Genomic DNA, 24,331 nt, shown 5'->3' on the forward strand with positions numbered 1-24,331 from the left:
GGCTGAGGCAGGAACTGAGGAAGAATTATTAGACTCCGGAGACTCGGCTTCTCCTTCTCCCTGGCTGCTCCGTCTCGGTGTCCTCTCTCTCCCCCACCCCTCCAACACACCACCACCCTCCACCCCCATTTCTGGCTGGTGGTTGGTGTGCGGGACAGGGGGCGGGGGGCACCCGCATCGTGCCTCGGCCCCGGAGTTCTGGGAAGTTGTGGCCGTCGAGGATGGGGGTCTGTGGGTACCTGTTCCTGCCCTGGAAGTGCCTCGTGGTCGTGTCTCTCAGGCTGCTGTTCCTTGTACCCACAGGAGTGCCCGTGCGCAGCGGAGATGCCACCTTCCCCAAAGCGATGGACAACGTGACGGTCCGGCAGGGGGAGAGCGCCACCCTCAGGTAGGGAGCATGGCTTCAACCGGGGGCCGCGTCCCTCGGGTGCCTTTTCTGGGGCCAGCGGTGAGGGCAGGGAGACCAGAAGGCTCCGGAGGGGCTAGGGCGTCCCAGAGGAGGGGAGGGCCTGTTGTAGGCCCAAGTGGCGGCCACTGGCTTGGTGAGGTGACTTGTTCCCCTTTTGCCTGGACGGGGTGGTTATTTGCTCTCACTTGTTGTTGTTGTTGTTGTTTTGTTTTTGGTGGATGATCTTACCAGAGAGCTCTGAATTCAGCCCTTGGGACTTTAGGTGTTTGTGAGTCTTGGCACAGCTGGATTGACTTCTGGACACTGAGGGGAGTACTTGAGGTACTGTGTTTAAGTACACAGGGATGGCTAGTCTAAGACCCTTCCTTGGGTCTCTCGCAGGTCCGGAAGGGTGCGATGAAATAAAGGCTTTCTCAAGGTGTCCAGGCTAGCCCCTTTCTCAAACTGCATTCACCCACTGCCAGGCCGGATAGGAGGCTGCGGAAGACAGAACCACTCATGCCAACCCTGGGTGGTATGCCTGGGGGCCTCTCTTGTAAATGTGAGAGCTGTTTTGATTTTGCAATCTTGGGCCATGCAGAGAAACGTGTAGCTTTTATGCACCAACATCATTGCTGTGTGAGAAGCACAATAGGGAAGCTTTTTGTTTTAGCTTAATGAGTTACAGAGAATCACTTCCATGCTCTAGGCAGAGGGGTGGAGATTCTTGGAATATGAACCTTTGGGGACTGGGCCTGCTGCAGTGGAGACTTTAATAAAAATGCAGCCACCACTTTCCACCAGCTCAGCAGATATCATCTTTTATCCCTTTAATGAGGCAGTTCTGGTCCTAGGAGACGGATTCAGGGACGTCCCAGCTTAACTATGTCTCACAATGTACACAGGGTGAATGCATTTGCCCTGCCTATGACTTTGATGGTGATGGTGAAAATAAAACATTCTGACCCAGATTCTGCAGCCAGTGTAGTGTGCCTGGCTTTTGCAAGGAGAAAATGAAGGGGTGGGGGAGTTCCTTCCTGCTCTCCCCTTGGCCTGCCTGCAAAGGAGGAGCAAGTTTCTTCCTGGGGAAGGAAGAAGAGCCTTGGAGACCCGGGTTATTCTGTCTGAATGCAAGAGTTTAGTTTGGATTAGCGCTACTTTGGGTTTTTAGCTGGATCGTGTTTTGAGCTATAGAACAGATCTCAGAGGCCAGTCTGCTGGTAACTAAAGATGGAGGAGAGAGGAATAGAGCCTCACTGATACTATAAGGGACAAGTTTTCCTGCCCTGTGGGCACATCTTAGCTTGTCCTAAATGAGAATGTAATATCCCTACTTCATTTGTCAAAGAAGGCTCCTGAGTTACGTTTCCTGAGCCCTGTGCACTGCACATTTGTAGAAGACCCTTTAGTTCCAAGATCCTAGGAGCCAGAGCAAAGGTCAAGCAATAGTAGTGTGATGTGGATCAAACACTTCCCCACCTTTGGTCTTCCCATGGAAACAAAGAGGTCCAGCAATGAGTATGACTAGCTCAATTCTGAACTTTCTAAAGTCTTTAGTCCTCTCAGAATTACATACACCAGAACCTCCAGTTTTCTCCTTTCTGGGATGCAGTAAGTGCATGCAACCAGTAGAGAGCACGCTTTCATCTACTTTTTTATTTTTTTATTTTTTTATTAGCTGCTGGCCTGTTTTCATGATCTTCAAATTGTAATGTTTAGCAGCTGGGCTTGGTAATGAGAATGTGAATTTAAAAAAAAAAAGGAAAAAGCTGAATACTTGCTTCTCATGCTTTGTGGGAAAAAAATCCCTAACAACTTATATTCAAGTATAAATGCTGTTACCTGAGTAATTGGTTTTATGCTTTAATTTTTTTAAAATTTTTTAAGTCGGCACATATTCTATAATTGGTTTTGCTTCTCTTCTTTATTTTTATCGCTCAAACAGAGAAATCAAGAACATTGTCCACATGCTAATTTTCTAAGGTCCTCTAAATGCTGCCTTGTGCATATTTATTACTTTTGATTTTTGGAGGTAGAACTAGGGCTTGAACCTGGGACCTTGCATCTGCTAGGCAAATGTTCTGCCACTTGAGCCATGCCTCTATCCCTTTTGTGCTTTAGTGATTTTTTCATATAAGTTTCATGGTTTTTCCCCAAAAGGCTCAGTATGTGACATTCCTATCATAGTTGAAATTACTAGCGAGCTAGCCAGTAATTACTAGCTACTAGCTAGCTATACCTGCTTTGTTTGTTGAGATGAGTTCAATTGCCAAGGCTGCTCTCAAAGCTTCCTGATCACTGACACCTGAGTAGCTGGGATTATAAGCATGAGCTCCTGCACCTGGCTTTTTTATTATTACTTCCTTACTTAAATTTGTGCTAGTACTGAGGCTTCGTTTCTGTCACTTAGATTTACCCTTAACGGTGGTCATATACCATTGGACCCAGAGCTCCACTTCTGACTTTTTGTTAAGAGTTTCATGAACTTTCCTGTTCCAGCTGGCTTCAAACTGTGATCCTCAGACCTCAGCCTCCTGAGTAGCAAGGATTACAGGCGTGAGCCACTAGTGTCTGCTCGTATTTTTATACAATGCCCCATTCTGATTTTCTTGAATACTAACGGCTTCTTTCCTTTCATCATTTGAATGCATATCATTCCCTGATTTCTAAGAAGTTTTGAGTTCAGTGTGATCTCAATGTTTCCTAGAAAAATAAGAGAGCAGCCCTGCCAATTTCTATGGGTCTTAGACTCTTGCCTTTTGTTTCCAATGCATCTAGTTCCTCAGTAGTCTGAGGGACAGTCTGTTTGCACTTGCTAGAAATCCATGACAATGACCTTGACCACAGATAAATGTACTATGTCTCTTTTTTGCTTTGAAAATCTTAGTATTTGTTCGATTTATTTATTTATGTGGTACTTGGGATTGAACCCAATGCCTCACGCATATGAGGCAAATACATTAAAACAGTGATCCACATTTGCAAGCTTGTAATTCTTATGTCTAGTCACACTTAAGTGTCTTCTTGATAGGGTTCACTGGGAAGTCATTCCTTGGGAAGTTAGTTTTCCAAATGGAACTAATAATATCCATGTCTATTAGCCACAGAAATCATTTTCAGTTGTACCCGCTAGAGATCTTATTTATTACCATTCTGTATCTAAATGTTGCATGACGTTAGAAAAGGAGCAGAGCAATGGTGAACAAGCCTCAGTCCACCTCCGGATTTTCCAGTGAAAAATCACATAGCTTAGGGGAAAATGGCGTCCTTTCTGTTGTGACAAGCCTTTCATTGTTGTGGGGGACAATCGAAAGTGGTATGCTGGAGATACCACGGAGATTTCAGATGTGGAAGGAAACCTGCTTTGTATAAGTGAGTTAATATTATCAGCCCTGTGACTACTTCAGAGGGCTACTTGAAAAGTAAGAGCAATTATTTGAATATTGAGTTATTTTGCCTTTTTGGAAGGGAGACGATATGGAAAATGAAGGTGCTATTCACTATGGTTGAATTATAGCTTCTATGAATCTGATTTGAATTCATTATTACAAATGGGCCCTCTTGGCCAGAATCATTTCATTACAATTATGTGCTGTTGGGTTAAAAATGTTCAGTGCCTTTCTTTTAGATTAGATATGACAAGTATCTGGGAGTTTTCTATCTGAGTCACTGCCTGCATCAGGACGGGAGCCCGGGATCTAGAGCAGTGTCAGCTGGCATCTATTAAACAACCTCCAAAGCCCAGATGCCAGTCATAGACCTCAGTCACCTCTAAATTTGCTCTACTTCCTGTAAGCCCTCTTCATCCTTTTGTGTGGCTGTTTTGAGGGGTGCCATGAAATTGTGGTTGTAGTTGAAACTGCCGTACTCTGTGGGCAAAGTTCCCACCAGCTCAGTGGTGTATTTTGTTGTTGTTTGTCGTTTGTTTTCAATAGCAGGATAATCTAGGGTTGTTGATCCTCGATTATGCTTAATGGCTCTTTTCTAAACTGTCCTGACATTTTGAATTGGAGTTTTGAGCTAATCCATTCAGAATCAAAGATGCAAGGGTTGACCACTGCCAAGGAATCATCTGAGCAGTGGTTTTTGGCTGAAGCAGCAGGGCAGTGGGTGTTCTTCTGCATTCTTCTCTCACTGTTAGCAGCTTGTCCTTAGATGCAAATTAGGAAATTTGAGGTCAACTGTTAGGTCATTGCAAACACACATACAATTTTTGCATTTCCATATTTAAGGCACCAAAGCAGAATTAGAGCTATATAAGTAGGAAGGCATTGCTCTTGGTCTGGGCAGATGAGTGTGTAAAAAGATACTCCAGCAGGTACAGTCTCAAAAGGATCTCTCTCATAATGATGCTATCCTGAGTATCTTGTTGGAATTGCACACATACACATACACACACACATACACATATGTCACACATATATACTAGAGCTTGAGCTCAGGCCTTACACTCACTTGGCTCTTTCATTCAAAGCTGGTATCTAATACTTGAGACACACCTCTACTTCTTTGAGATGCTTTATTAAAATTACATTGGTGCTAGGAATAGGGGTGCAACTTAATGGCAGATTGCATGCTTACCAGGTACAAAACTCTGGGTTTAATCTCCAGTACCCCAATAAAACATCTAATGCTAGGCTCCCAGACCAAAGGAATAAACATCTCTAGAGATGGGTATGAATGTGGTTGAGAACCACTTCTCTAAGGGGCGCTCTGCCCTGGAACATCTGAGTGAAGCTGATATGTAAGCTCTCTCTCTCTCCCACTGAAGCGCCTGCTCTGTACTGTGCAATGGTGGAGACTGTGAGATGCCAGAGTTTGTATCTTACATGCTGCATATGGGTAATGGTGGATACCAATGATGAAAATTAAGTACTGAATACTTCAATCTATTTTAATGGGACCCAACCTTTTCTGAAGTAGTATCATCTCTCCAGCGAAGGAGAACTCTTATCAGAAGAGTTTCATTCTCTTTCAAATGTGATGCTTGTACAATCAGGTGTAGCATTTGGGGATCTTGGAAGCCAGTGAGACTCTGGATTCCATTTCAATCCTTGGCCAGAGAGGACCACTGAGGCTACCAGTGGTTGTAATGTGTTCTGAAGTCATACAAGAGTCCCCCGAATCCCTGCTGACAAGACAATAAGCAGGTGGCAGAGTCAAGGGGGACTTGTCCAGGCAGCAGTAGAATAGATATGTGTCAGGAAGGCTGTCCTGTGTCTGCAGAGATTTGCCTTGCCGAAGATGGGAGAGGACACCGAGAGCCGGGAAGCCACTGTCCAAGGACGTGGCCCATCCTGGGTTGAGCCATAGCTGCATAGTTCCCTGGGCTGGAAAAAGAGTGCTGGCTTGAATATTTACTAGTAACACTCCTGATTGGTAGAGTTATGTCTCACTCCTGCGACTTGTATGCCAACTTCCTGCCCTTGAAGCAAAGGATGAAGGCATGAAAGCACGAAGGACGTAGACCCTTGGCTTCCTAAGCCCCAAGCCACAGAAAACAGCATATCTTATCCAAGCCTTTTGGTTAATTATTTGGCCTTTTTGTAGCAAACTAGGCCCTTGGGTTTAGGTTACTTCCATCTTTCTATATACTTCCCATCTATCTTCTAACAAAAGACTGCACCCTTGACCCTCTTACTGTGCCTACTGCAGGGCTGGCTATGAGGAAGACATCCCCACTGCAGATCTGATGGGATATGGGAGTGAGCGAAGAGACAAGCAGGTCTTCTTTGACCTTCCCAGGGGAGGACTTTTTAAATTGCTTCTTATTAACAGGAAGAAGTCTTTACAGCCATGAGATGAGAGGAGGGAATTAATCCAGTACGTCTTATAGAAGTTTGCATTGTCTATTTTGTTAGAAACAAAGTATTAACCTTTGTTGCTTTTTATTTAAATACAGACAAGAAAGCACCAAATTATTTCTGATATAATTGCTATTGTTTGCCTTGCAGGAAGATGCTTTGTCTGATGTTGTCTTTAGTGAGATTGGAGCTACAGTTTCCAGAGGTAGAGGCTGGGGAGGGACTGGTTCTTCTCATCTTTGTTTTTCCTCAAGCCACTCCCACCTGGTCTCTGTTTTTATTTGAGAAGGGCACAGTGGAGGGCTGCTCAGCCCTTGCCTGAGGGGTGTGGGTTATTTTCCTGATAGGGAAGTTTAGAGAGAGGAAGAGTTTGAACCTTGCAAGGAAAGATCTTCTCTTCTAACACCATGGTCCCTTTAAGAAAAGTTGCAAAGGACTCAGTAGAGAGGTGTGTGTGTGTGTGTGTGTGTGTGTGTGTGTGTGTGTGTGTGTGTGTGTGTGTGTATGTGTGTGTGTGTGTGTGTGTGTGTGTGTGTATGTGTGTGTGTATGTGTCTGTATTGGGGTTTGTCCTCAGGGCCTTGAGCTCTGGCTTAGTTTGTCCTTGAAGGTTGGTGTTCTACCACTTGAGCCATCCCTCCACTCTGGCTTTTGGCCAAGATTGCAGACTTGAACATATGGCACCAGGCCCAGGGTGTGCTTTTAAAACACATGATCATGACTTACTGAAAGTCAAATGCCATATCCATCAACTACTATCTCCTGAGGTTTTGGGGATTATAATCCAAATTGATGACCTACGGGATGGACTTTGAGGGACATAAAGCCACTTGTCTCTTGTCAAGTGATTATGTAATGGAGATAAGATTTTTTTCCTCTAGAAGGCCTTTCTTCTTCTCCTCAATTTTGTTAGAAGTGCTCATTTCCCCTCCAGATACTGAAACCAGGGAAGGTGTCCGTCTTGTGCAAGCAGAACAAAGCATGACTATCTTATCTCTTTCCTGACACATTGGCCCAAAGGCCAGGAGACTTGCCGTTAGCTGAGGGCCTTCGCTGGAAGTGGTCTCACTGTAGGGTGCTGGCATTTTATGATTCCTCCCCTGCATCCAAGAAGGTGCTGATCTACCTGTTCCAGCTACAGGTCATGAGAGTTCAACACTCTGCAAAATGATGGCCACCAGAGGGTGTCTGTTGTGGCGAACACTGATGTTCTTGGCCTAGTCTCTGTCCTTCTACAGCACTGAAATTACCCTAAAGGATTTGCAAATTAAGACAAAGTGAGCAAGTCATCCATTGTCAAAAAGCCACTGATGAGACCCATAAGGAAAAGTGTTCCCCTCTCCCCCCAAAGTCTAGAGTGAACAGAAATGATTTAAGCCCTAAAATATGTCATTTCATACCTTCCTTTCTTACCTTTAGATTCCCATTTTAGTTAAGCCATTCAGGCTGTGGAAATCGCTATAGGCCCTCTATTTAACTCCTGACTGATTCATAGCCTAGGGAAAATCATGTGACACGTTTTATTCACCTCTTCCCTGGAAATGATACATTTTGCTTAAATCAAAGAGATACTGAGGATTTGACCTGGCTTCCCATAAAAGTGCAGATCAATAAAGTGTTTAAAAATTGGTTTTGAATATTAAACATTTTCAGCGGTTCTGAAGATTTACTGCATCTCAATTAACCAAGTTTCCATTGCATAATCAGAACAAAGAACATTTTAAGTGGTTGTTAAGTTTTCTGGCTAGTCCACAGAAGATAATTTAACTCATAATTACCCAAAATGCTGTAGACCAGCAATGAAGAATAAGTCAGAATAACATTGTTGGAAGAAGTAATTGTGCCAGAGAGAAAAAAAATTGAATATGATAACTTCTATTTATTTTGAGTTCCAATGCTGAAGAAAAGTAGGTGTAATTACAGTAAGATAATACGGAAACACTTTCTCAAAGGTATTTCTGAATACTTTCAAAAGTTCTGAAAGTTTATAGTACTGCTTCTATCAGGTCAAATTTAATTTTAAAATATGTGGTTTAATTTAATTTTAAGATATGATAATCCTTCAGTATATACCTTTGTTGGGAAGCATTTTTTTCTAGTAATTAGGGAAATAGGATAGAAGAGAAAGGAAGGATGAGAGGAGATTTGAAGAAATAAAGGAAGACAGATAAAGGAAATGAAAGACAAAATGGAAAGACACTGGACAAGAAAGAGTAAGAGAGAGATTTTCTGGAGGTAGTATCAAGAAATGGAAGGAAGAGAAAACAAGAGCTAGCAGGCAGGAAAATTATAAGGGGCAGGGGCCATAAAATAGAATTAAAAAGTAGTCAAAGATAGAATAAAGGAGAGTAAGCAGTCATGTAGGTCACCATGCCTAGCCTCCTAAAGTTCCGGTATTTAAATGTCTCCTTGATTCCCCAGGCAGCATAACCACATATGGCTAGTGTCCAGTGTATTGTAGCCACCAGCAAAGATAAGAGCAACATAGGGTTCATTAACGACTTGTTCCTGCAAGGGGGGGGGCGGGGCGGGGGGGAGGATGGGAAGGGAGGGGAAGGGGAAACAAAGGAGGAGCCAACAATGCTTGATAAGAAATGTACTCATTATCTTGCCATGTAATTGTAACTCCTTTGTACAGTATTTTCACAATAAAAAAAAAGCAAAGTAGAGTTCTTGCTTCCGACTAGATTCGCTCCTCCCTCCCTCTCTCTCACTCTCCCTCCCTCCCTCCCTTCCTTCCTTCTTTCCTTCCTTCCTTCCTTCCTTCCTTCTTTCCTCCTCCCCTTCTCTTTCTCCTTCCCCTTTCCCTTTCTTTCCTTCCTTTGAAGGCCCTTTGAACACAGGGCCTTGTGAGATTGCCATGTTGCAAGGCTAGTGCTCTATCACATGAGCCACACCTTTACTTCCAGCTATTTGCTCATTAAATGGAGATTTTAAAAAAGTTATGGTTTGTCTACCTGAGCTAGCTTCAAGCCACAAGCCTTGTATCTCAGGTTCCTGTGTAAGTAGGGTTATAGGCATGAGCCACTGGTGCCTGGGAGAGCTCCTGACTTTCTGTCTCTTTTCTACCTGCCTCTCAATTGCACGTCATCATCCCTTGCAGGAATCTTGGTTCATAACTTTTTCATCTGTGTTGGGCCCACCACAGGCCCTGAGTGGCTGGACACTCTGCTTGTCTGCTAGAAACATCTATTTGGGGTAATCTTCCTTAGGAGTGCTACTCTCCTTAGCCTAGTGGAACTTTCCAGAGATTGCATTTTGCCTGCTCATCTGAGTGCTTACTGTGTTGATCTTTTCATCAGAGGTCTAGGCCAAAGGATACTTGCTTCTGTCTGCCCAGAACCTCTGCAATTCAACAGTTTCTTCTCATATATTTAACTTACTTGATCAGTTACCTGTCTGTCTTGACCAGCCTTCCATGTGGCCCTGACTTGTGACTTCTAGACTGTTGCAGGAATGTTTACAACTTTCCAGGTAATAAAAGATGGGGCTACTATCAACATACATGGGGATTTAAGTCAGTCCACTGTTTTATTAGAGTGGCCTTTTGTTCACAGAGAGATAAGATGCCTATGTAAGAGGAAATTATAGTATTCAAATTGGTCCTCCCCTGTTCCAACTGCCTTGTCCTGTATAACTTCCATTGTTTCTCTGAAGCTCTCTGTAAAATTCAGACATCTTCTAAGGTCTCTTTAGTATGTCATACCTAACACATTGTCCAGGACCCTGCCTAATGGTATAATTTATGCCCAAGTTGTTTTAAAAAATGAATGCTTCTGCTTTCTTTCTGTTTCTTTCCCTGTCACAGGTATACATGGGCACACACATGCACACAAATGATCTGACATCCGTGCATGCTTCCACTTCCTAATGAAGATATCCTCACTCACTTTTAAATTGAGAAGTCATTGAAATTACCACCAGAGTTTCTGGCATTTGAATCCTAGTTGAGATAATGATCTTTCCCTAGATGGTTGGTATTTAACTTGTCCTGTCTCCTCCTGCTTGTTATAATTGCCGTATTTGTGAATTTCATAATATTCTTAAAGTCACGGGCAGACTCTATGTCATCCTGAGTGAGGTGTGCTTGCTTCCTTCCTGTCAGCAAAGCTCCAAATTACAGCATGGCACCTATGGAAGTCTGCAAACGTCAGGGAGTGGAAAAGCCAACGTAAGCCATCTCCTAACATTGCAGAGGGTGTGTGGGGATGTAGGGATTTTTAGACCTATTCTCTGAGCCACCTGAAATGCAGCTGCTTCTACAGCAAGCACCTACTGTGATAGCCCACAGCTACATCTCAGCAATACGCACTTACACCTGTGCAGTGGGAAGAGCTTATAGAATGCTCTTGATTATATGCTCTGTTTTACAATTGGCAAGTCAATGGGTGCTTAGTGAAATGTAAGATAAAGTATAACCTCTCTCAAGAGGTTAAGAACATCGGCTCTGCAGTTGAAAAGGCTCATTCAAACCCCAACTCTGCTAGTTAAATAACAGCTGTATGTGGTTGGACAAGTGACACAATTTCTGTAAGCCTTAATTTCCTGATGGAAAAAAAACAGTGTCTCTATAGTCACTTGACTAGGTTATTGGGAGAGAGAAAATGGCCTTGAGTTTGTAAAAGAGTTTAAAAACTCATGCTTTAGCAAGCTCACAATAAACTGCAGCTATTATTAAAAAAATTAAATATAAGGTGTGATCAATCCTCAGTATCCACGGGAGATTGGTCCCAGGTCCTGTGCAGACATTAAAATATGTGAATTCAAGTCCCTGATCCAAAATTGTGTAGTATTTGCATACAAACTGTATACATCAGTCTATATATGTTAAATCATCTCTACATTACTTACAGAAATTAATGTCACCCAAATGCTACATGAATAGCTACTTTACTGTGTTGTTTGGGAAGAATGAGATAAATATGTAACTATTCATACATATATGAACATCTGTGTGACTACATGTTCAATACATCTGCCTTTCTTTTTCTAGATGTTCTTTTTTTGGGGGGCAGGGGTCCGGTCGTGGGGCCTGAACTCTGGGCCTGGGTGCTGTTCCTCAGCTCTTCAGCTCAAGGCTAGCACTCTACTACTTGAGCCACAGCGCCACTTGCAGCTTTTTTTTTCTGCTTATGTGGTGCTGAGGAATCGAACCCAGGGCCTCATGCATGCAAGGCAAGCTCTCTGCCACTGATCCACCTTCTCAGCCCCGTAGATGGTCTTGATTTGTGATGGTTTAAATTGGAACAGGCAGAACCCCAAGAAATGGAGAGCTATTTGTACCAATTCACAGTTTAAACAAATAGCACTCATTTATTACTAGCTATATGATACACATCGTTGTAGATAATGTGGATGTTATTCTGCCCTGTCATGTCCTGCCCTGCCCTGCCCTGCCCTGACATACCCTGTTCCTTTCCACAGTTTAAGAGATTGAACCCAGGGCTTCCTGCTTGTTGGGAAAACTCTATCATTTGAACCACACCCCAACCTGAAAATGGACTTAAAAAATTAATTGGAATGCTTTCTTTGTAAATATTTGCCTATGTCAGTAAAAGAGCCTGCAGAAAGGACAGAGGGAGAGACATGGTGAGAAGAGACAAATTTATTTTACATAAAACACAACCATTATAAATGTTCGTATCAATAAATATGAGCACATATTCACATTAACTATCACCCCAGAAAGTGCAAGAGCTCTTCTGTGTCTCCCTTTTTATTGCAGTAATACTAATATTAATATATATATGAAACATAAAATTTATTGTTTCCATGATCTTTTTAAGTGCACCTTTCAGTTGGCATTAAGTACATCCATCTTGCTGTGTAGCCATTTCCACCTTACAGCATGTCTTTCGAGTTCCCCAACGGAAGCACTACCTAATCATAACCCATCGTTCTTCCCTCTCCTACAGTCCCTAGGAACCACCACTCTGTTTCTGTCTTGAAGATTCTGACTACACCTGGAACCTCTGACAAGTGGCATTATATAATAGTTGTCCTTTTTATAAATAGCTAATTTAATTTGCATATCTTCAAGGTTTTTTCCTGTTGTCATATTTCTTTCCTTCTTAAGATTCAGTCATTGGTAATCCTGTACCACACGAGTTTACTTATCCTTTGATGGAGGCTTATATTACATTCACTATTGTGAATGATGGTACTATGAATATGGGTATGCAAAGCTTCTTTTTGAGTCTTTACTTACAGTGATTACTTTGGTATTGCCCCAAAGTGGAATTGTTGGATCATATAATCATTTTCTGTTTCATTATTTGAAGAATTCCTATCCGATTTTACATGGATCTTGTTCTATTTTATGTTACTTGTTCTATTTTTACTAGCCAACAGCCTAACCAACACCTGTTATTTTCTCCCTTTACTTATTAATTTTTTATCATAACCAGGTTCATGAGTACAAATTGTATTTCATTGTGGTTTGATTTACAATTCCCTAAGGAGAAATGATATCAATGTGCTAATTCATCATTTGTGTATTCAAGTCAGTGCCTGTTTTCTAGGTGGGTTTTTGTTGTTGCTTTTGTTGTTGAGTTGTGGTCTGGAAAATAAATCTTTTATATTTGATGTTGGTATAATTTGTGGAGGGAAAGGGGAAAAATAGTTTAAATAGGGATACAGGTGGACCCATTGCAACAATGTTGTTATGTGGAAAAATGAACTTTACAACTTTGGTGCGGGGGGGGGGGGGTAGCAGGGAGGATTGGGTGGGGGGGCAAGGGGAAGATGGGAAGGGATGGGAAGGGAGGGGAAGGGGAAACAAAGGAGGAGGCTACAATGCTTGATAAGAAATGTACTCATTATGTTGCCCATGTAATTGTATATCTGTACAGTATTTTCACAATAAAAAATAAAAATAAAAGTAAAAATAAAGAAAATAAACCTTTTATCTATGTATGACTTGCACATATTTTTAAATATGTACACATGCTTCAAAATATGTTCCATTGGATAGGCTCCTCCCATTTCTGTTGGTTGCTTATAGGTTAAGAACATTTTTTATTAGATAGTGTGTTTCTGAATAGCACAGTCTCCTGACTGTATCTCATGAGTGCTAGGATTATTTTTTTATTGTGAAAATATTGTACAGAGGGTGACAATAACATGAGCAAGGTAATGAGTACATTTCTTATCAAGCATTGTTGCCTCCTCCTTTGTTTCCCCTTCCCATCCCTTCCCATTTCCCCCCCTCCCCACTGTATCCCCCCCCTCCGCCCCTGCACCAAAGTTGTACAGTTCATTTTTTGACATAACATCTTATACATCTCATTGCTGCAATGGGTCGACGTGTACTATCCCTATTTAAACAATTTGTTTTTTCCCTTCCCCTCCACAAATTATACCAACATCAAATACAGTAAAAACAGGGGTTATACAGTGGGGGAGGGACATACAAAGCAACAAAGAAATAATCCTATAAATGTGTTAAAAACAATAGCAAGAAAGAAAAAAAACATTTGAGTCCTTATCTTGGGGTTCATTTTGCCTACCACCAACTTATCTGACCTTTTCTGCTTGTCTCAGACATATACTAGTAATTGCAAATAAGGGAAACCATGGGACCTATGTTTCTTTCCATTTCCTAACAAATGGGGCAATGTCATTCTTTCTGATGGAGGCATAAAATTCCATTGTGTATATATGCCACATTTTCTTGATCCATTCATCTTCTGAGAGGTATCTGGGTTGGTTCCATATCTTAGCTATGGTAAATAATGCTGCAATGAACATAGTCGTGCTGGTAGCTTTAGTATGGTCTTGTTTGTGATCATTTGGGTAAATGCCCAAAAATGGGATTGCTGGGTCATAGGGGAGCTCTATGTGGAGTCTTTTGAGGAACATCCATACTGCTTTCCAAAGTGGTTGAACAAGTTTACACTCCCACCAACAATGCAGTAAGGTTCCCTTCTCTCCATATCCCCTCCAGCATCTGTCGTTATTAGAGTTCTTGATTATAGCCTTTATAACTGGAGTGAGGTGGTATCTCAGTGTTGTCTTGATTTGCATTTCTTTTATGGCTAAGGAGGTTGAGCATTTCTTCATGTGTCTATTGGCCATTCTTCTTTCCTCTTCAGAGAAGTTTCTCTTTAAGTCTTTAGCCCACTTATTTATTGGGCAGTTGTGTCTTTGAGGATTTGTTGTTGAGGGATTTAATTTTTTGAGTTCCAGGTATATTTTAGATATGTGACCTTTGTCCACTGTATGGCTAGTGAAGATCTTCTCCCAATCTGTGGGCTTTCTTTTGATCTTGCTAGCTATGTCCTTTGCCATGCAGAAGCTCTGCAATTTCATGCAATCCCATTTGTCCAACCTTTCTTTGATTTGTTGTGTTTCTGGGTCTTTATTAAGAAAATTTCGGCCTGTGCCAAGGAGACCTAGGGTTTCTCCTATTCCTTCCTGCAATGTTTTCAGTGTCTGCTTTACTGAGTGCTAGGATTTATAATCCTGATTTGTAGTAAATGTCTCATCATGTTTGTATGGATAGTTTTTGTTTAATTTTCATCGTTGGTATCAACCCAGTAACTCACACATGCTCCACTTTACCCTCCTGTTTCTGCCCCCTTAAGTAGCTAGGATTACAGGCATGCCTAGCTTAATCACGTGTTTGGATGCATGCAAGTTTTCAGTTTTTTTGTAGTCCAAGCTATCTTATATTTTCCTCCCTTTTGTTATCTACGGTTTTGGTGTTATACCCCAAAACCATCGTTAAATCCAGTGTCATAAGCTTTACTCCCTTATTGCATTTTGAATTTTACAGTTATATACATATATATGTATATATATTTATATATGTATATATGTGTATATACATACATATATACATACATATATATGTATGTATATATGTAGATAGCTTGTAGATATATCTGATCAAGTTTAGCTAGTTTTAAGATATGATGTGAGGATTCAACTTTATCCTCTTGTGTATAGATATCCAATTTTTCAAGACTGTTTGTGGAGAAGTTTCACTGTCTTAACTGAGTGTTCTTGGTCGACATTTTAACATATATTTGAACATTATTTGAATGTGGAAAATCATGTGAATGTATATGCACAGGCTTATGTCTGGGGGTTCTATCTTTGTGCCAGGGCAAACTATTTTGATTACTGTATCTGTATAGAAACATTTTAAATTAGGGAGTGACAGACATTGCTATTCTTTTTCAATATTGTTTTGGTGAAGGCCATTCCTTTGAGATTTTACACTGATTTTAGTTAGATTTTATTGTTGTATTAAAAAATCTTTAATGCTCTTATTTAAACTTACCAGAAAATATTTATCTCATTTGTGTGTGTGTGTGTGTGTGTGTGTGTGTGTGTGTGTGTGTGTGTGTGTGTGTGTGTGTGTGTGTGTGTGTGTGTATGTGTATGCATTCATTCATTGTTTTGGGGATGCTGCAGTTAGGTCCCAAGGCCTCTAAACATTATGAAAAGTCTTCTATCACCAGCATCGTCATTTTATTTCTTTTGATACTATAAAATAATATAGAATGACTTTGTGAATTTCCTTTTAGGGTGATCTAGTGTTTTCATATAGAAATGCAATTGATTTTTTTGTTTATTAATATTTCCTTTTGTGAATTTATTGAATGTGCTTATGTTTCTCATATTGATTTTTTCGTGGAATATTTAGAATTTTCTATATGTAAGATCCTAGCATGGGTAAACACATAATTCCTCTTCCTCCTTTCTTATCTTCATGCCATTATTTTCTTCCTGGCTAATTGTTCTTGCTAGAATTTTCAAAACTATGTTGAGTTAATGTGAAAGAGTCAGACATCTTTGTTTTTTTTTCTGATATTAGAGGAAAAGCTTTCAATCTGTATTTTCTCATTGAATATATAGTTAAATGTAAGATTTTCATATACAATTTTTATAGATTTGAACTCAAGTTCTTTTTAGGTTGTGCATATTGTGTGTGTGTGTGTGTGTGTGTGTGTGTGTGTGTGTGTGTGCGAGCATTTTTTTGATCATGAAAGGATATTAAAGTCTATCAAATAACCTTTTTGCATCAATTGAGATGACCTTGAGTTTGCTTTGGTTTTTCCTTCAATCTGTTAATATGATTTATTACATGATTGCTTTTTCTCAACTGTCCTTTCACTGTAGGAATAAATATCTCTTGATAATGATGTTTAATATATTTTTGGCGGTCATGGGGCTTGAACTCTGTTTAAGTTTTTTTTCAGTCATGGGGCTTGAACTCTGGGCCTGAGTGCTGTCCCTGAGCAATTCAGCTCAAGGCAAGTGTTCTACCACTTGAGCCACAGCACCATTTCCGGTTTCACTTCTGGTTTCACTTCCAGTTTTCTGGTGGTTAATTGGAGATAAGAGTCTCATGGACTTTTCTAGTTTGGCTGGCTTTGAACTGTGATCCACTGATCTCAGTCTCCTGAGTAACTTGATTCTCAGATCTCAACCTAAGTAGCTAGCTACTCAATCTGAGTAGCTAGGATTGCAGGCGTGAACCACAGGTGCCCCGTTGTTTAATTTTTTAAATACCAGTTTTCTGACATTTTGTGGGGCAGTGGGCAGAGAATTTTGCTTCAATATTTTTAGGAGCTGTTGGTCTGCAATCTTTTTATTTTATTTTTTACTCTTCCCATAATGTTATTGCTTAACTTTGTTATCTGAATGTTAGCTGATAGAATGAGTTTGAAAGTATTTTCTCCTCTTCATTTTTTTGAAAGAGATTGAAGAAGACTTGTTTAATTCAGTAAATACTTGGCAGAACTCATCAATGAAGCTTAAGCCATGCATTCAGACTTTTTTTGCTTTTGTTATTGTTTGAATAAGATCTTCCTTTTTGTCCAGCTACTGTGGGCTGTGATCTTCCTATTTATACTTACCATGTAGCTAAGATGACAGGCACATATCATCATGCCCTGTTTTCTACTTGCAAACATTTTATCTGGACTGGCATTCAACCATAATTATCCCGATATCTGCTTTCTAAATATTACAGGCATGAGCCACTGTGTCTAGCTGAGAGGTTTTAGTATTTCAATCTAGTTATAAACCTGTTAACATTTGTTATTTCTCTCCTCCCCCTCTCGCTCTCGCTCTCTCTCAGAGTGAGAGATTTGTTTGGGGTTAACCAAATTCTAGGAAATTTTGGATTTCCTGTAGAGTATACAATTTGCCATCACACATGTTTTATAGTACCTTTTAAGGTATTTTGCTTCTATATAATTGGTTGTACAGTTGCCATAACCTCTCTTCTTTTTTCTGATGTGTGTTATATGAGCCTTCTATATCCTTAGTCTAGTTAAAGATTTTTGTTGTTGTTGTTATTCTCTGTTGTTTCTCTTTCTCTCTGATTTTTTTTTTTTTTTTTTTTTGTGCAGCGGGGAGTAGTCCTGGGGCTTAAACTCAGGGTCTGGGGGCTGTTCCTGAGTTTTTGTGCTCAATGCTAGCACTCTTGAGCCACAGCTCTACTTCCAGCTTTTCTTGTTTAGTAGTTAATTGGAGATAAAAGTCTCACAGGCTTTCCTGCCATAGCTGCCTTTGAGCCCTGATCCTCAGATCTTAGCTTCCTGAGTGCTAGAGTAATAGGCGTGAGCCACTGGGCCCAGCTCTCTATTGATTTTCTACCTCTGTCCTGTTTATATTTACACACACACACACACACACACACACACACACACACACATACACACAAACACTCACGCATATGCATGCACACATATGCACATATTATATATCTATATGTGTTTAAATACTTATCTATATATAATATGAACATCTATATATGTAAAACATGCACACACATATATTTCACTCTTTTAAATCTATGAATATTTGTATTGTGATTTAGCAAATGATCTATCCTGGAAAAATTTTGCATATTTGTACCTGTGAAAAGTGTGTTATTCTGCCTTTGCTCGGTGGAATGCTCTGTGTCTGTTGGGTCCAACTCATCTAGAGTTTTGCTCATAGCCTTTATTTCCTCACTGGCTTTCTGTTATCTGTCTATTATCAAAAGTGGAACTATTTCTTCCTTTAATTCTACTAGTGTTTGCTTCATGTGTTTAGATGCTATGTTTTTGATACACATAGATCTTTAGGACTTATACCTTCTAGGAAAATGTACCTTTTTATGTTTCCAATGTACTTACGAGGTTCCTAACTTTGTTTTATGTGATATTAGCAGCTCAGCCATGTCTGCTTTCTTGTTTCATTTGTATGGAAATATTTTTTCTTCCTTTCCCTTTCAACCTATATGTAAACTTAATCTCAAGTTGGTCTTTTAGGGAAGTGTATAACTGGATCCTGTTATTGTTAAATTTATTTTACAACTCTGTGTGTGTGTGTGTGTGTGTGTGTGTGTGTGTGTGTATGTATGTGTGTATGCTAATACCAGGACTTGAACTCAGAGTTTGTGTTTCTGCTCACCTACATTGACAGCTTGAAATCTATTACTTGAGCCATGCTTCCAGCTCTGAATTTTGTAGCTAATTAGAGAATGAATTTTTGAACTATGATCCTCTGTATCTCAGCCTCTTGGGTAGCCAAGATTGAAGGTATGAGCCACTGGTGTGGGACTAATCCCTATCTTTTAATTGGGAAGTTTATTTCATTCACATTTAAGAAATTAATGCTAGGGAAGGACTTACTATGAGATTTTGCTATACGTAAGGTCCACCCTGGAAGGTGGAGCAGACGCATCCCTCTTCTTGATTAAGTCTCTGTCCAGTACCTCTATCACCTAGGTAACCAGGACACTCCCCTCCTCCCTGAGGTCACATCTGCATCGGGTGTGGCCACACCATCTTCTACCCCTGGCCTTGATACGTCTGGCCGGGCTGTGGTTTGACCCATTTTTATTCCTGCTGCGTGGGCTTTCAACTTGACCAGAGGCGGTGCAAATAAACCTTTCCCTTGCCTGAATACCACGTGCTGCTCTCTTTAATGGCTGCCAATTTAATTTACCTAACATATATGGTGCTATGACTCAGATGGGGTTTTTGAGTTGGAAATGTTAGAATTTCCTAACCACTCCTTTTCTGCGAACTGAACTGCTTTGAGACACCTCGTGAGACTTTTCACCAATACCATTGCTGGCCTTCACATCCATGTCCACACCACTTCTCTACTCTGGTGAGTGAAACTACTCTCTACAGTTCTCTGTTGCTCAGTCTCTGTCCAGATTTGGTGCTACCGCAGAGAGCTCCTAGCTGAAAGGCCGGTCACCTCCAGAGCAGAAGATGCTTGGTTTGGGGGCCTTGGCCATTTCTCTCTAGAGGGCTCTGGGGGAAGTCAGGATGCCGCTTCTGCCTGGTCAGCTCTCCTTCACTCACCAGACTTTGACTCTCCTACACATTTAATGGGGTGCTGCAATACTTTGAAATGCCTCCTGCGTTCCCTGGAAAGCCAGAGTGCCCAATTTTTATGCCATTCTCAGATTTAGACAGTTTTTGCCACTACAATGGTAAATGGTCAGAAGTCTGTTTACTTTCACACTTTCTTTTCTCTCTCTCTCTGCCAACCATGTCTAACTTTCTCTATCTCTCCTTTTCTCTTTTCTACAACATTTTGGCTTGTGCCCTGAAGAGTGCAACACAGGCTGGGTCCCAGGGATTCCCCCTGTAGGTTCCCTCTCACTCTAGGTTTGAACATTGTCAGAGTTTCCATTTCCTCAGGTTTTCTTTGCACTTTTTTCAGAAATTCACTATCTTGAGTTCGCCATCTTGGCCACATGGTTAGTTAAGGGTTTGGTCTCATCTGACCCTTAACCTTCTACTACTCCTCTGCCCATTTTTTGCTGTCTCTTCACAGGCCCTGGTAACTGAGAGCCAAACATCTGATATGCTTTGTTAGGAAAGATGTCTAAACATTGCTGTCAAAAATTTTAGGTTTTGAGTTTTGCTTTTTTTGTTTGGCGTTGTATATTCTACTACTGACCACGTGGTTCTAGATATTGGGCAAAATAATGTCATCTTACTGCTGGAATTCCAAAAGTCTATGGCCATTATCATTTTGGGGCACTGTAAAAAGGTGTACAGTGTGTGTGTGTGTGTGTGTGTGTGTGTGTGCGCGCACATATGTGTGTATGTCTGTGTCTGTGTAAACTTGTTATCTGGCATTGTAATCAAGTTATTTGGCTTAAATTGTTGGAGATTCCTGAAGTTTGTTCAGTTTGGATTTGTAGTTCAGTGCCAGCCAGTCTACATGCAGTCCAGATCCAGTCCATCTCTTCCAACCTGGAAGACAGGCTTCACTCCTGCCTAGACCATCCTGACTACCTCCACCATGGTAAAAGTAGACTGGAGTCTCACTTGGCTCCATCACACGCAGCTGATTTCCTGGTGAAAGATTGCTTTGGATTTGCAAAAGCTAAGGCTCTTTCTGTAACTTTGGTTAACTTAAGCACTGTTAGGGTTACCAGAAAGAAATCAATACTATATCCATGCTAAAATCCTCATCACATCTAACGAGTTTTGTCATTGCAGAATGTTTGTTGGTCAATTCTTGATAAGGACCAGGTAAGCTCTACTTATTCCATTTGATTTCCTTGTTGCTTTAATTAGAAATAACAAAGGGTTTTTGTGGCAAAGATTGCAGTTCAAAGCCAGCCCAGGCCAAAAAATCCCTGAGACTCCATCTTCCAACTTACCTGCAAAAAGCCAGGCTGGAAGCATGGCTCAAGACTCATATCTCAAGCCGGGCGCTGGTGGGTCATGCCTGTAATCCTACTCAGGAGGCTGAGATCTGAGGATCATGGTTCAAAGCCAGCCAGGGCAGGAAAGTCTGTGAGACCCTTATCTCCAATAAACCACTAGAAAACCAGAAGTGGCGCTGTGGCTTAAGCGGTAGAGCACTCGCCTTGAGCTGAAGAGCTCAGGGACAGCACCCAAGCCCAGATTTCAAGCCCCATGGCCAAAAAAAAGAAGACTCATATCTCTAATTAACCAACAAATACTGGAAGTGGTACTATATCTCAAACTGGTAGAGCGCTAGCCTTGTGCAGAATACTCAGGGACAGTGCCCAGGCCTTGAGTTCAAACCTCTGTGAATACCAACTGGGACAAGCCATCCCAGCAACGAGCACCTAGATTCAGCCAGTCTGGGGAACAAGCGAACATGGAGAAGAGTAAGAGGAGATGATGTCACATCAGCCACTTTGTGCCTGCCCTTTCAAAATTAACCAGAGCCAGGAGGTCAATAAAGTGAGAAGCCTGCCCATCTAATGTCCATACCAGTCTACCTTTTAACTATACAGGAATTTACATTATTGCTTTTGATACCTGATGTTCTCCTTATCTAGTCACCAGATGTCAGAAATAGCTAGGGACATTTCCACCAAACTCCAGGACAGCCTAGAATGCAGGAGATAATTTTCTGCCCCAAACCCTTCCTCTTGCTATTTGTTTGCTCTCTAGTATTTTTGTTTTTGCTCAACCCCTCTCTGCCTCCTGAGATTTCTCCAGACTTCATCCAAGAGACTTGCCTCCTCCAGACTTCATCCAAGGACTCACGCCTACCAAGTGATGGCTGCTGCCTGCTGCCTTCTCCCAGAGGGGACCACATCTCAGCCTTTTACCCCTACTGTTGACGCCCCTTGCCAGCAGGAAGTAGCCAGAGAGAATCTTCGCCCTTTTTCATAATTATCAAAAGGCTGGAATGTAAGGTCTGCACAGGGATACCTCCCTCCCTCTTGGCTAAGTTTCTGCCCAGTATCTGTTACCTCGGTAACTGGCAGACCTGGAAGCAGTCACCTTCCCCTCCTGCTAGGTCGCATCTTGGGCCACCTCTGGTCACATGCCTCCCATCTGACCTTAGGAGAGTCCCAGACCCTGAGGTCATGTCCGGATCCAGGAAGGCCACACCTTTCCCCCACCAGGCCACACCTCTTCCTGTCCCTGGACTAGATAAGTCCTTGCCCAGGAGGAGGTCAGCCCTTTCCTTTTCAGCCCTGCTTCTACACCAACAGTTGGGTAAATAAACTGCTTCTCCTGCCTGAATAGTGCGTGGTGTTCCCTTCATCAGCTACCTAACGAAGCCCACCTATTTAATATACCTTACATCATTGAGCTTTTCCCTTCCTTGGTTCCCCTTTTATTGATTTCCTTTGTAATTAGTTGATCTTTATTTTTGCATTGGAAGTTTAATTTTTCCTCTCGTGTCTTTTTGGATATACTCTATAGATAATATCCTTAGGTTGTATCATCATGGTTAACATGCAGGATATATACACTTTCTAAAATTATAAAAATTTATTTAACTTCATAACTTGGATATCAAGTGCTAACATATCATGGTATTATTGCTCTGACATTGCTTTTACATTGTATATCAATTGGCATGAATTTACAATTCTTTTTATAGTTTTACCTTTTAAATTCTGCTTTTTGAAACTTTTAGCAAGTATGTATTGTAGCCAAACAGTTAAAGTAAGGAGAAAGAGTAACGTTTCCTGTTTCATGCAGGGAATGAGAGATGGACTGCTTCAATCTTATTGTAAAAGAAAAGAAATGAAGTTATGAACAGTACTTACAATGATAATTTCTTCTCTGTTTGTCCATATATTTGTTACTTTACCAGATACTCACATTTATATACAGTTTGAGCTTGCTTTCTAGCCTCTTTTTGTTTTACTTTTAGAGACTCCTTTTCACATTTCCTGGAGAACTATTCTATGGTAATGAGTCCTATATTTTTGTTTATCTGAAAGTATCTTACCTTCTCCTTTATTCTGGAAGGACATTAGCTGAGTACTGAACTCTTGATTGACAGCTTTATCTGTTTTTTGTTTTTGTTTTTGTATTTGCTTTCTTTTTTTCCCATTACTTTAAATGCAAAGTGTATTACCTTTGGTGTGAAAGTATACAAGGTTTCTCCTGAAAAAACTCACTGATGACCTTTGTGGGATTCCTTTGTATACAACAATTGATCATTTGCTGCTTTCAAGGTTCTGACTGGTCAGATCTAGTGGCACATACCTGTAATTGCAGCTCTTGGAAGGCATTCACATGCATATATTGCTATGCTTGATGGTATTCCACAAATTCTTTAAGCTTAGTTCAGCTTTCTTCCCTTGTTCTTTCCTTCTTCTTTTTTTTTTAAATTTAATTTTATTTTATTTGTGAACATACTGTACAGAGGAGTTACAATTATGTGGGCAGGATAATGCGTACATTTCTTACCAAGCATTGCAGCCTCCTCCTTTGTTTACCCTTCACATCCCTTTCCAGCCTCCCCCCTCCCCTGTTCTTTCCTTCTTCAGTTGTTTGCCTCGTATTCGGTAGTTCCCAATGGCCATTTTTCAATTTGCTGAATTTTTTTTTCTGAGTCAACAAGCTTTTCAACTCACAAGAAATTTTTATTCACAAAAGTTATTTATAAAAATTTATAGGAGCTGGGAAGGTGGCTCACTGGTAGAGCGCTTGCCTTGCATGCATGAGGCCCTGGTTTCAATTCCTCAGCACCACATAAGCAAAAAGAAAAAAGCCGGAAGTGGCACTGTGGTTCAAGTGGTAGAGCGCTAGCATTCAGCCGAATTGCTGAGGGACAGTGCCCAGGCCCAGAGTTCAGGCCCCACGACTGGACCCCCCCCCAAAAAATTATAAAAATGTTTAATTTTTGTTAATATTCTAATTTTGTTCACCTATTATTTTCTGATTGCTTTTACTTCTTTGTATTTCCCTCTGGCTCTTTAAGAGGATATAAGATACATAAAAGTTCTTTCAAGTAAGTCCAAAGACTTTGCTTTCTCAGGACTTGGGAGAAGATATATTTGATTCCTTTTAATTGGCCAAGTTCCCTGTTTCTTTTTATGCCTTGTTATCTTTTGTTAAAAAATCAGGGCAACTGTTGTGAAATACTCCCAGTAGACTCAGTTTTCTTTAATACAACCTAGTTTCCCTCTGCTTGACCCACTGGAAGATAGGAAATACTCAGTTCCATCCCTTCTCGCTTATAGGCAGAACACATAGCTTGGAGAACAGAACAAAGATCAGAATGCAACTCCCATGCTGCAGAGACTGCAGAGACTGTGGAGTTTAGAATGACCATGATTAATATGCTAAGCAACTACGTGATGGGTAACAGAAGTGAAGAGAAGGAAATTCAAAGAATAAAAAGGAAACACTAGAATTTTTTTCAAAAACTGTATAAATGAA

General features: G+C 41.0%; 1 protein-coding gene across 4 annotated transcripts in view; it reads left to right on the plus strand.

The window, feature by feature from the left end:
• Positions 1-24,331, plus strand: part of Opcml (opioid binding protein/cell adhesion molecule like) — a 1,269,678-nt gene that overhangs the window by 610,740 nt on the left and 634,607 nt on the right. For all 4 annotated transcript variants that reach the window (XM_070038350.1, XM_070038349.1, XM_070038351.1 and 1 more), the window contains exon 2: positions 304-388. In XM_070038350.1, the coding sequence (XP_069894451.1) occupies positions 304-388 (85 nt within the window). The remainder of the gene's footprint in view (positions 1-303; positions 389-24,331) is intronic.

This window comes from Dipodomys merriami, unplaced genomic scaffold (genome assembly GCF_024711535.1).
Source record: "Dipodomys merriami isolate MVZ:Mamm:240054 unplaced genomic scaffold, mDipMer1.0.p SCAF_29, whole genome shotgun sequence".
Lineage (NCBI taxonomy): Eukaryota > Metazoa > Chordata > Mammalia > Rodentia > Heteromyidae > Dipodomys > Dipodomys merriami.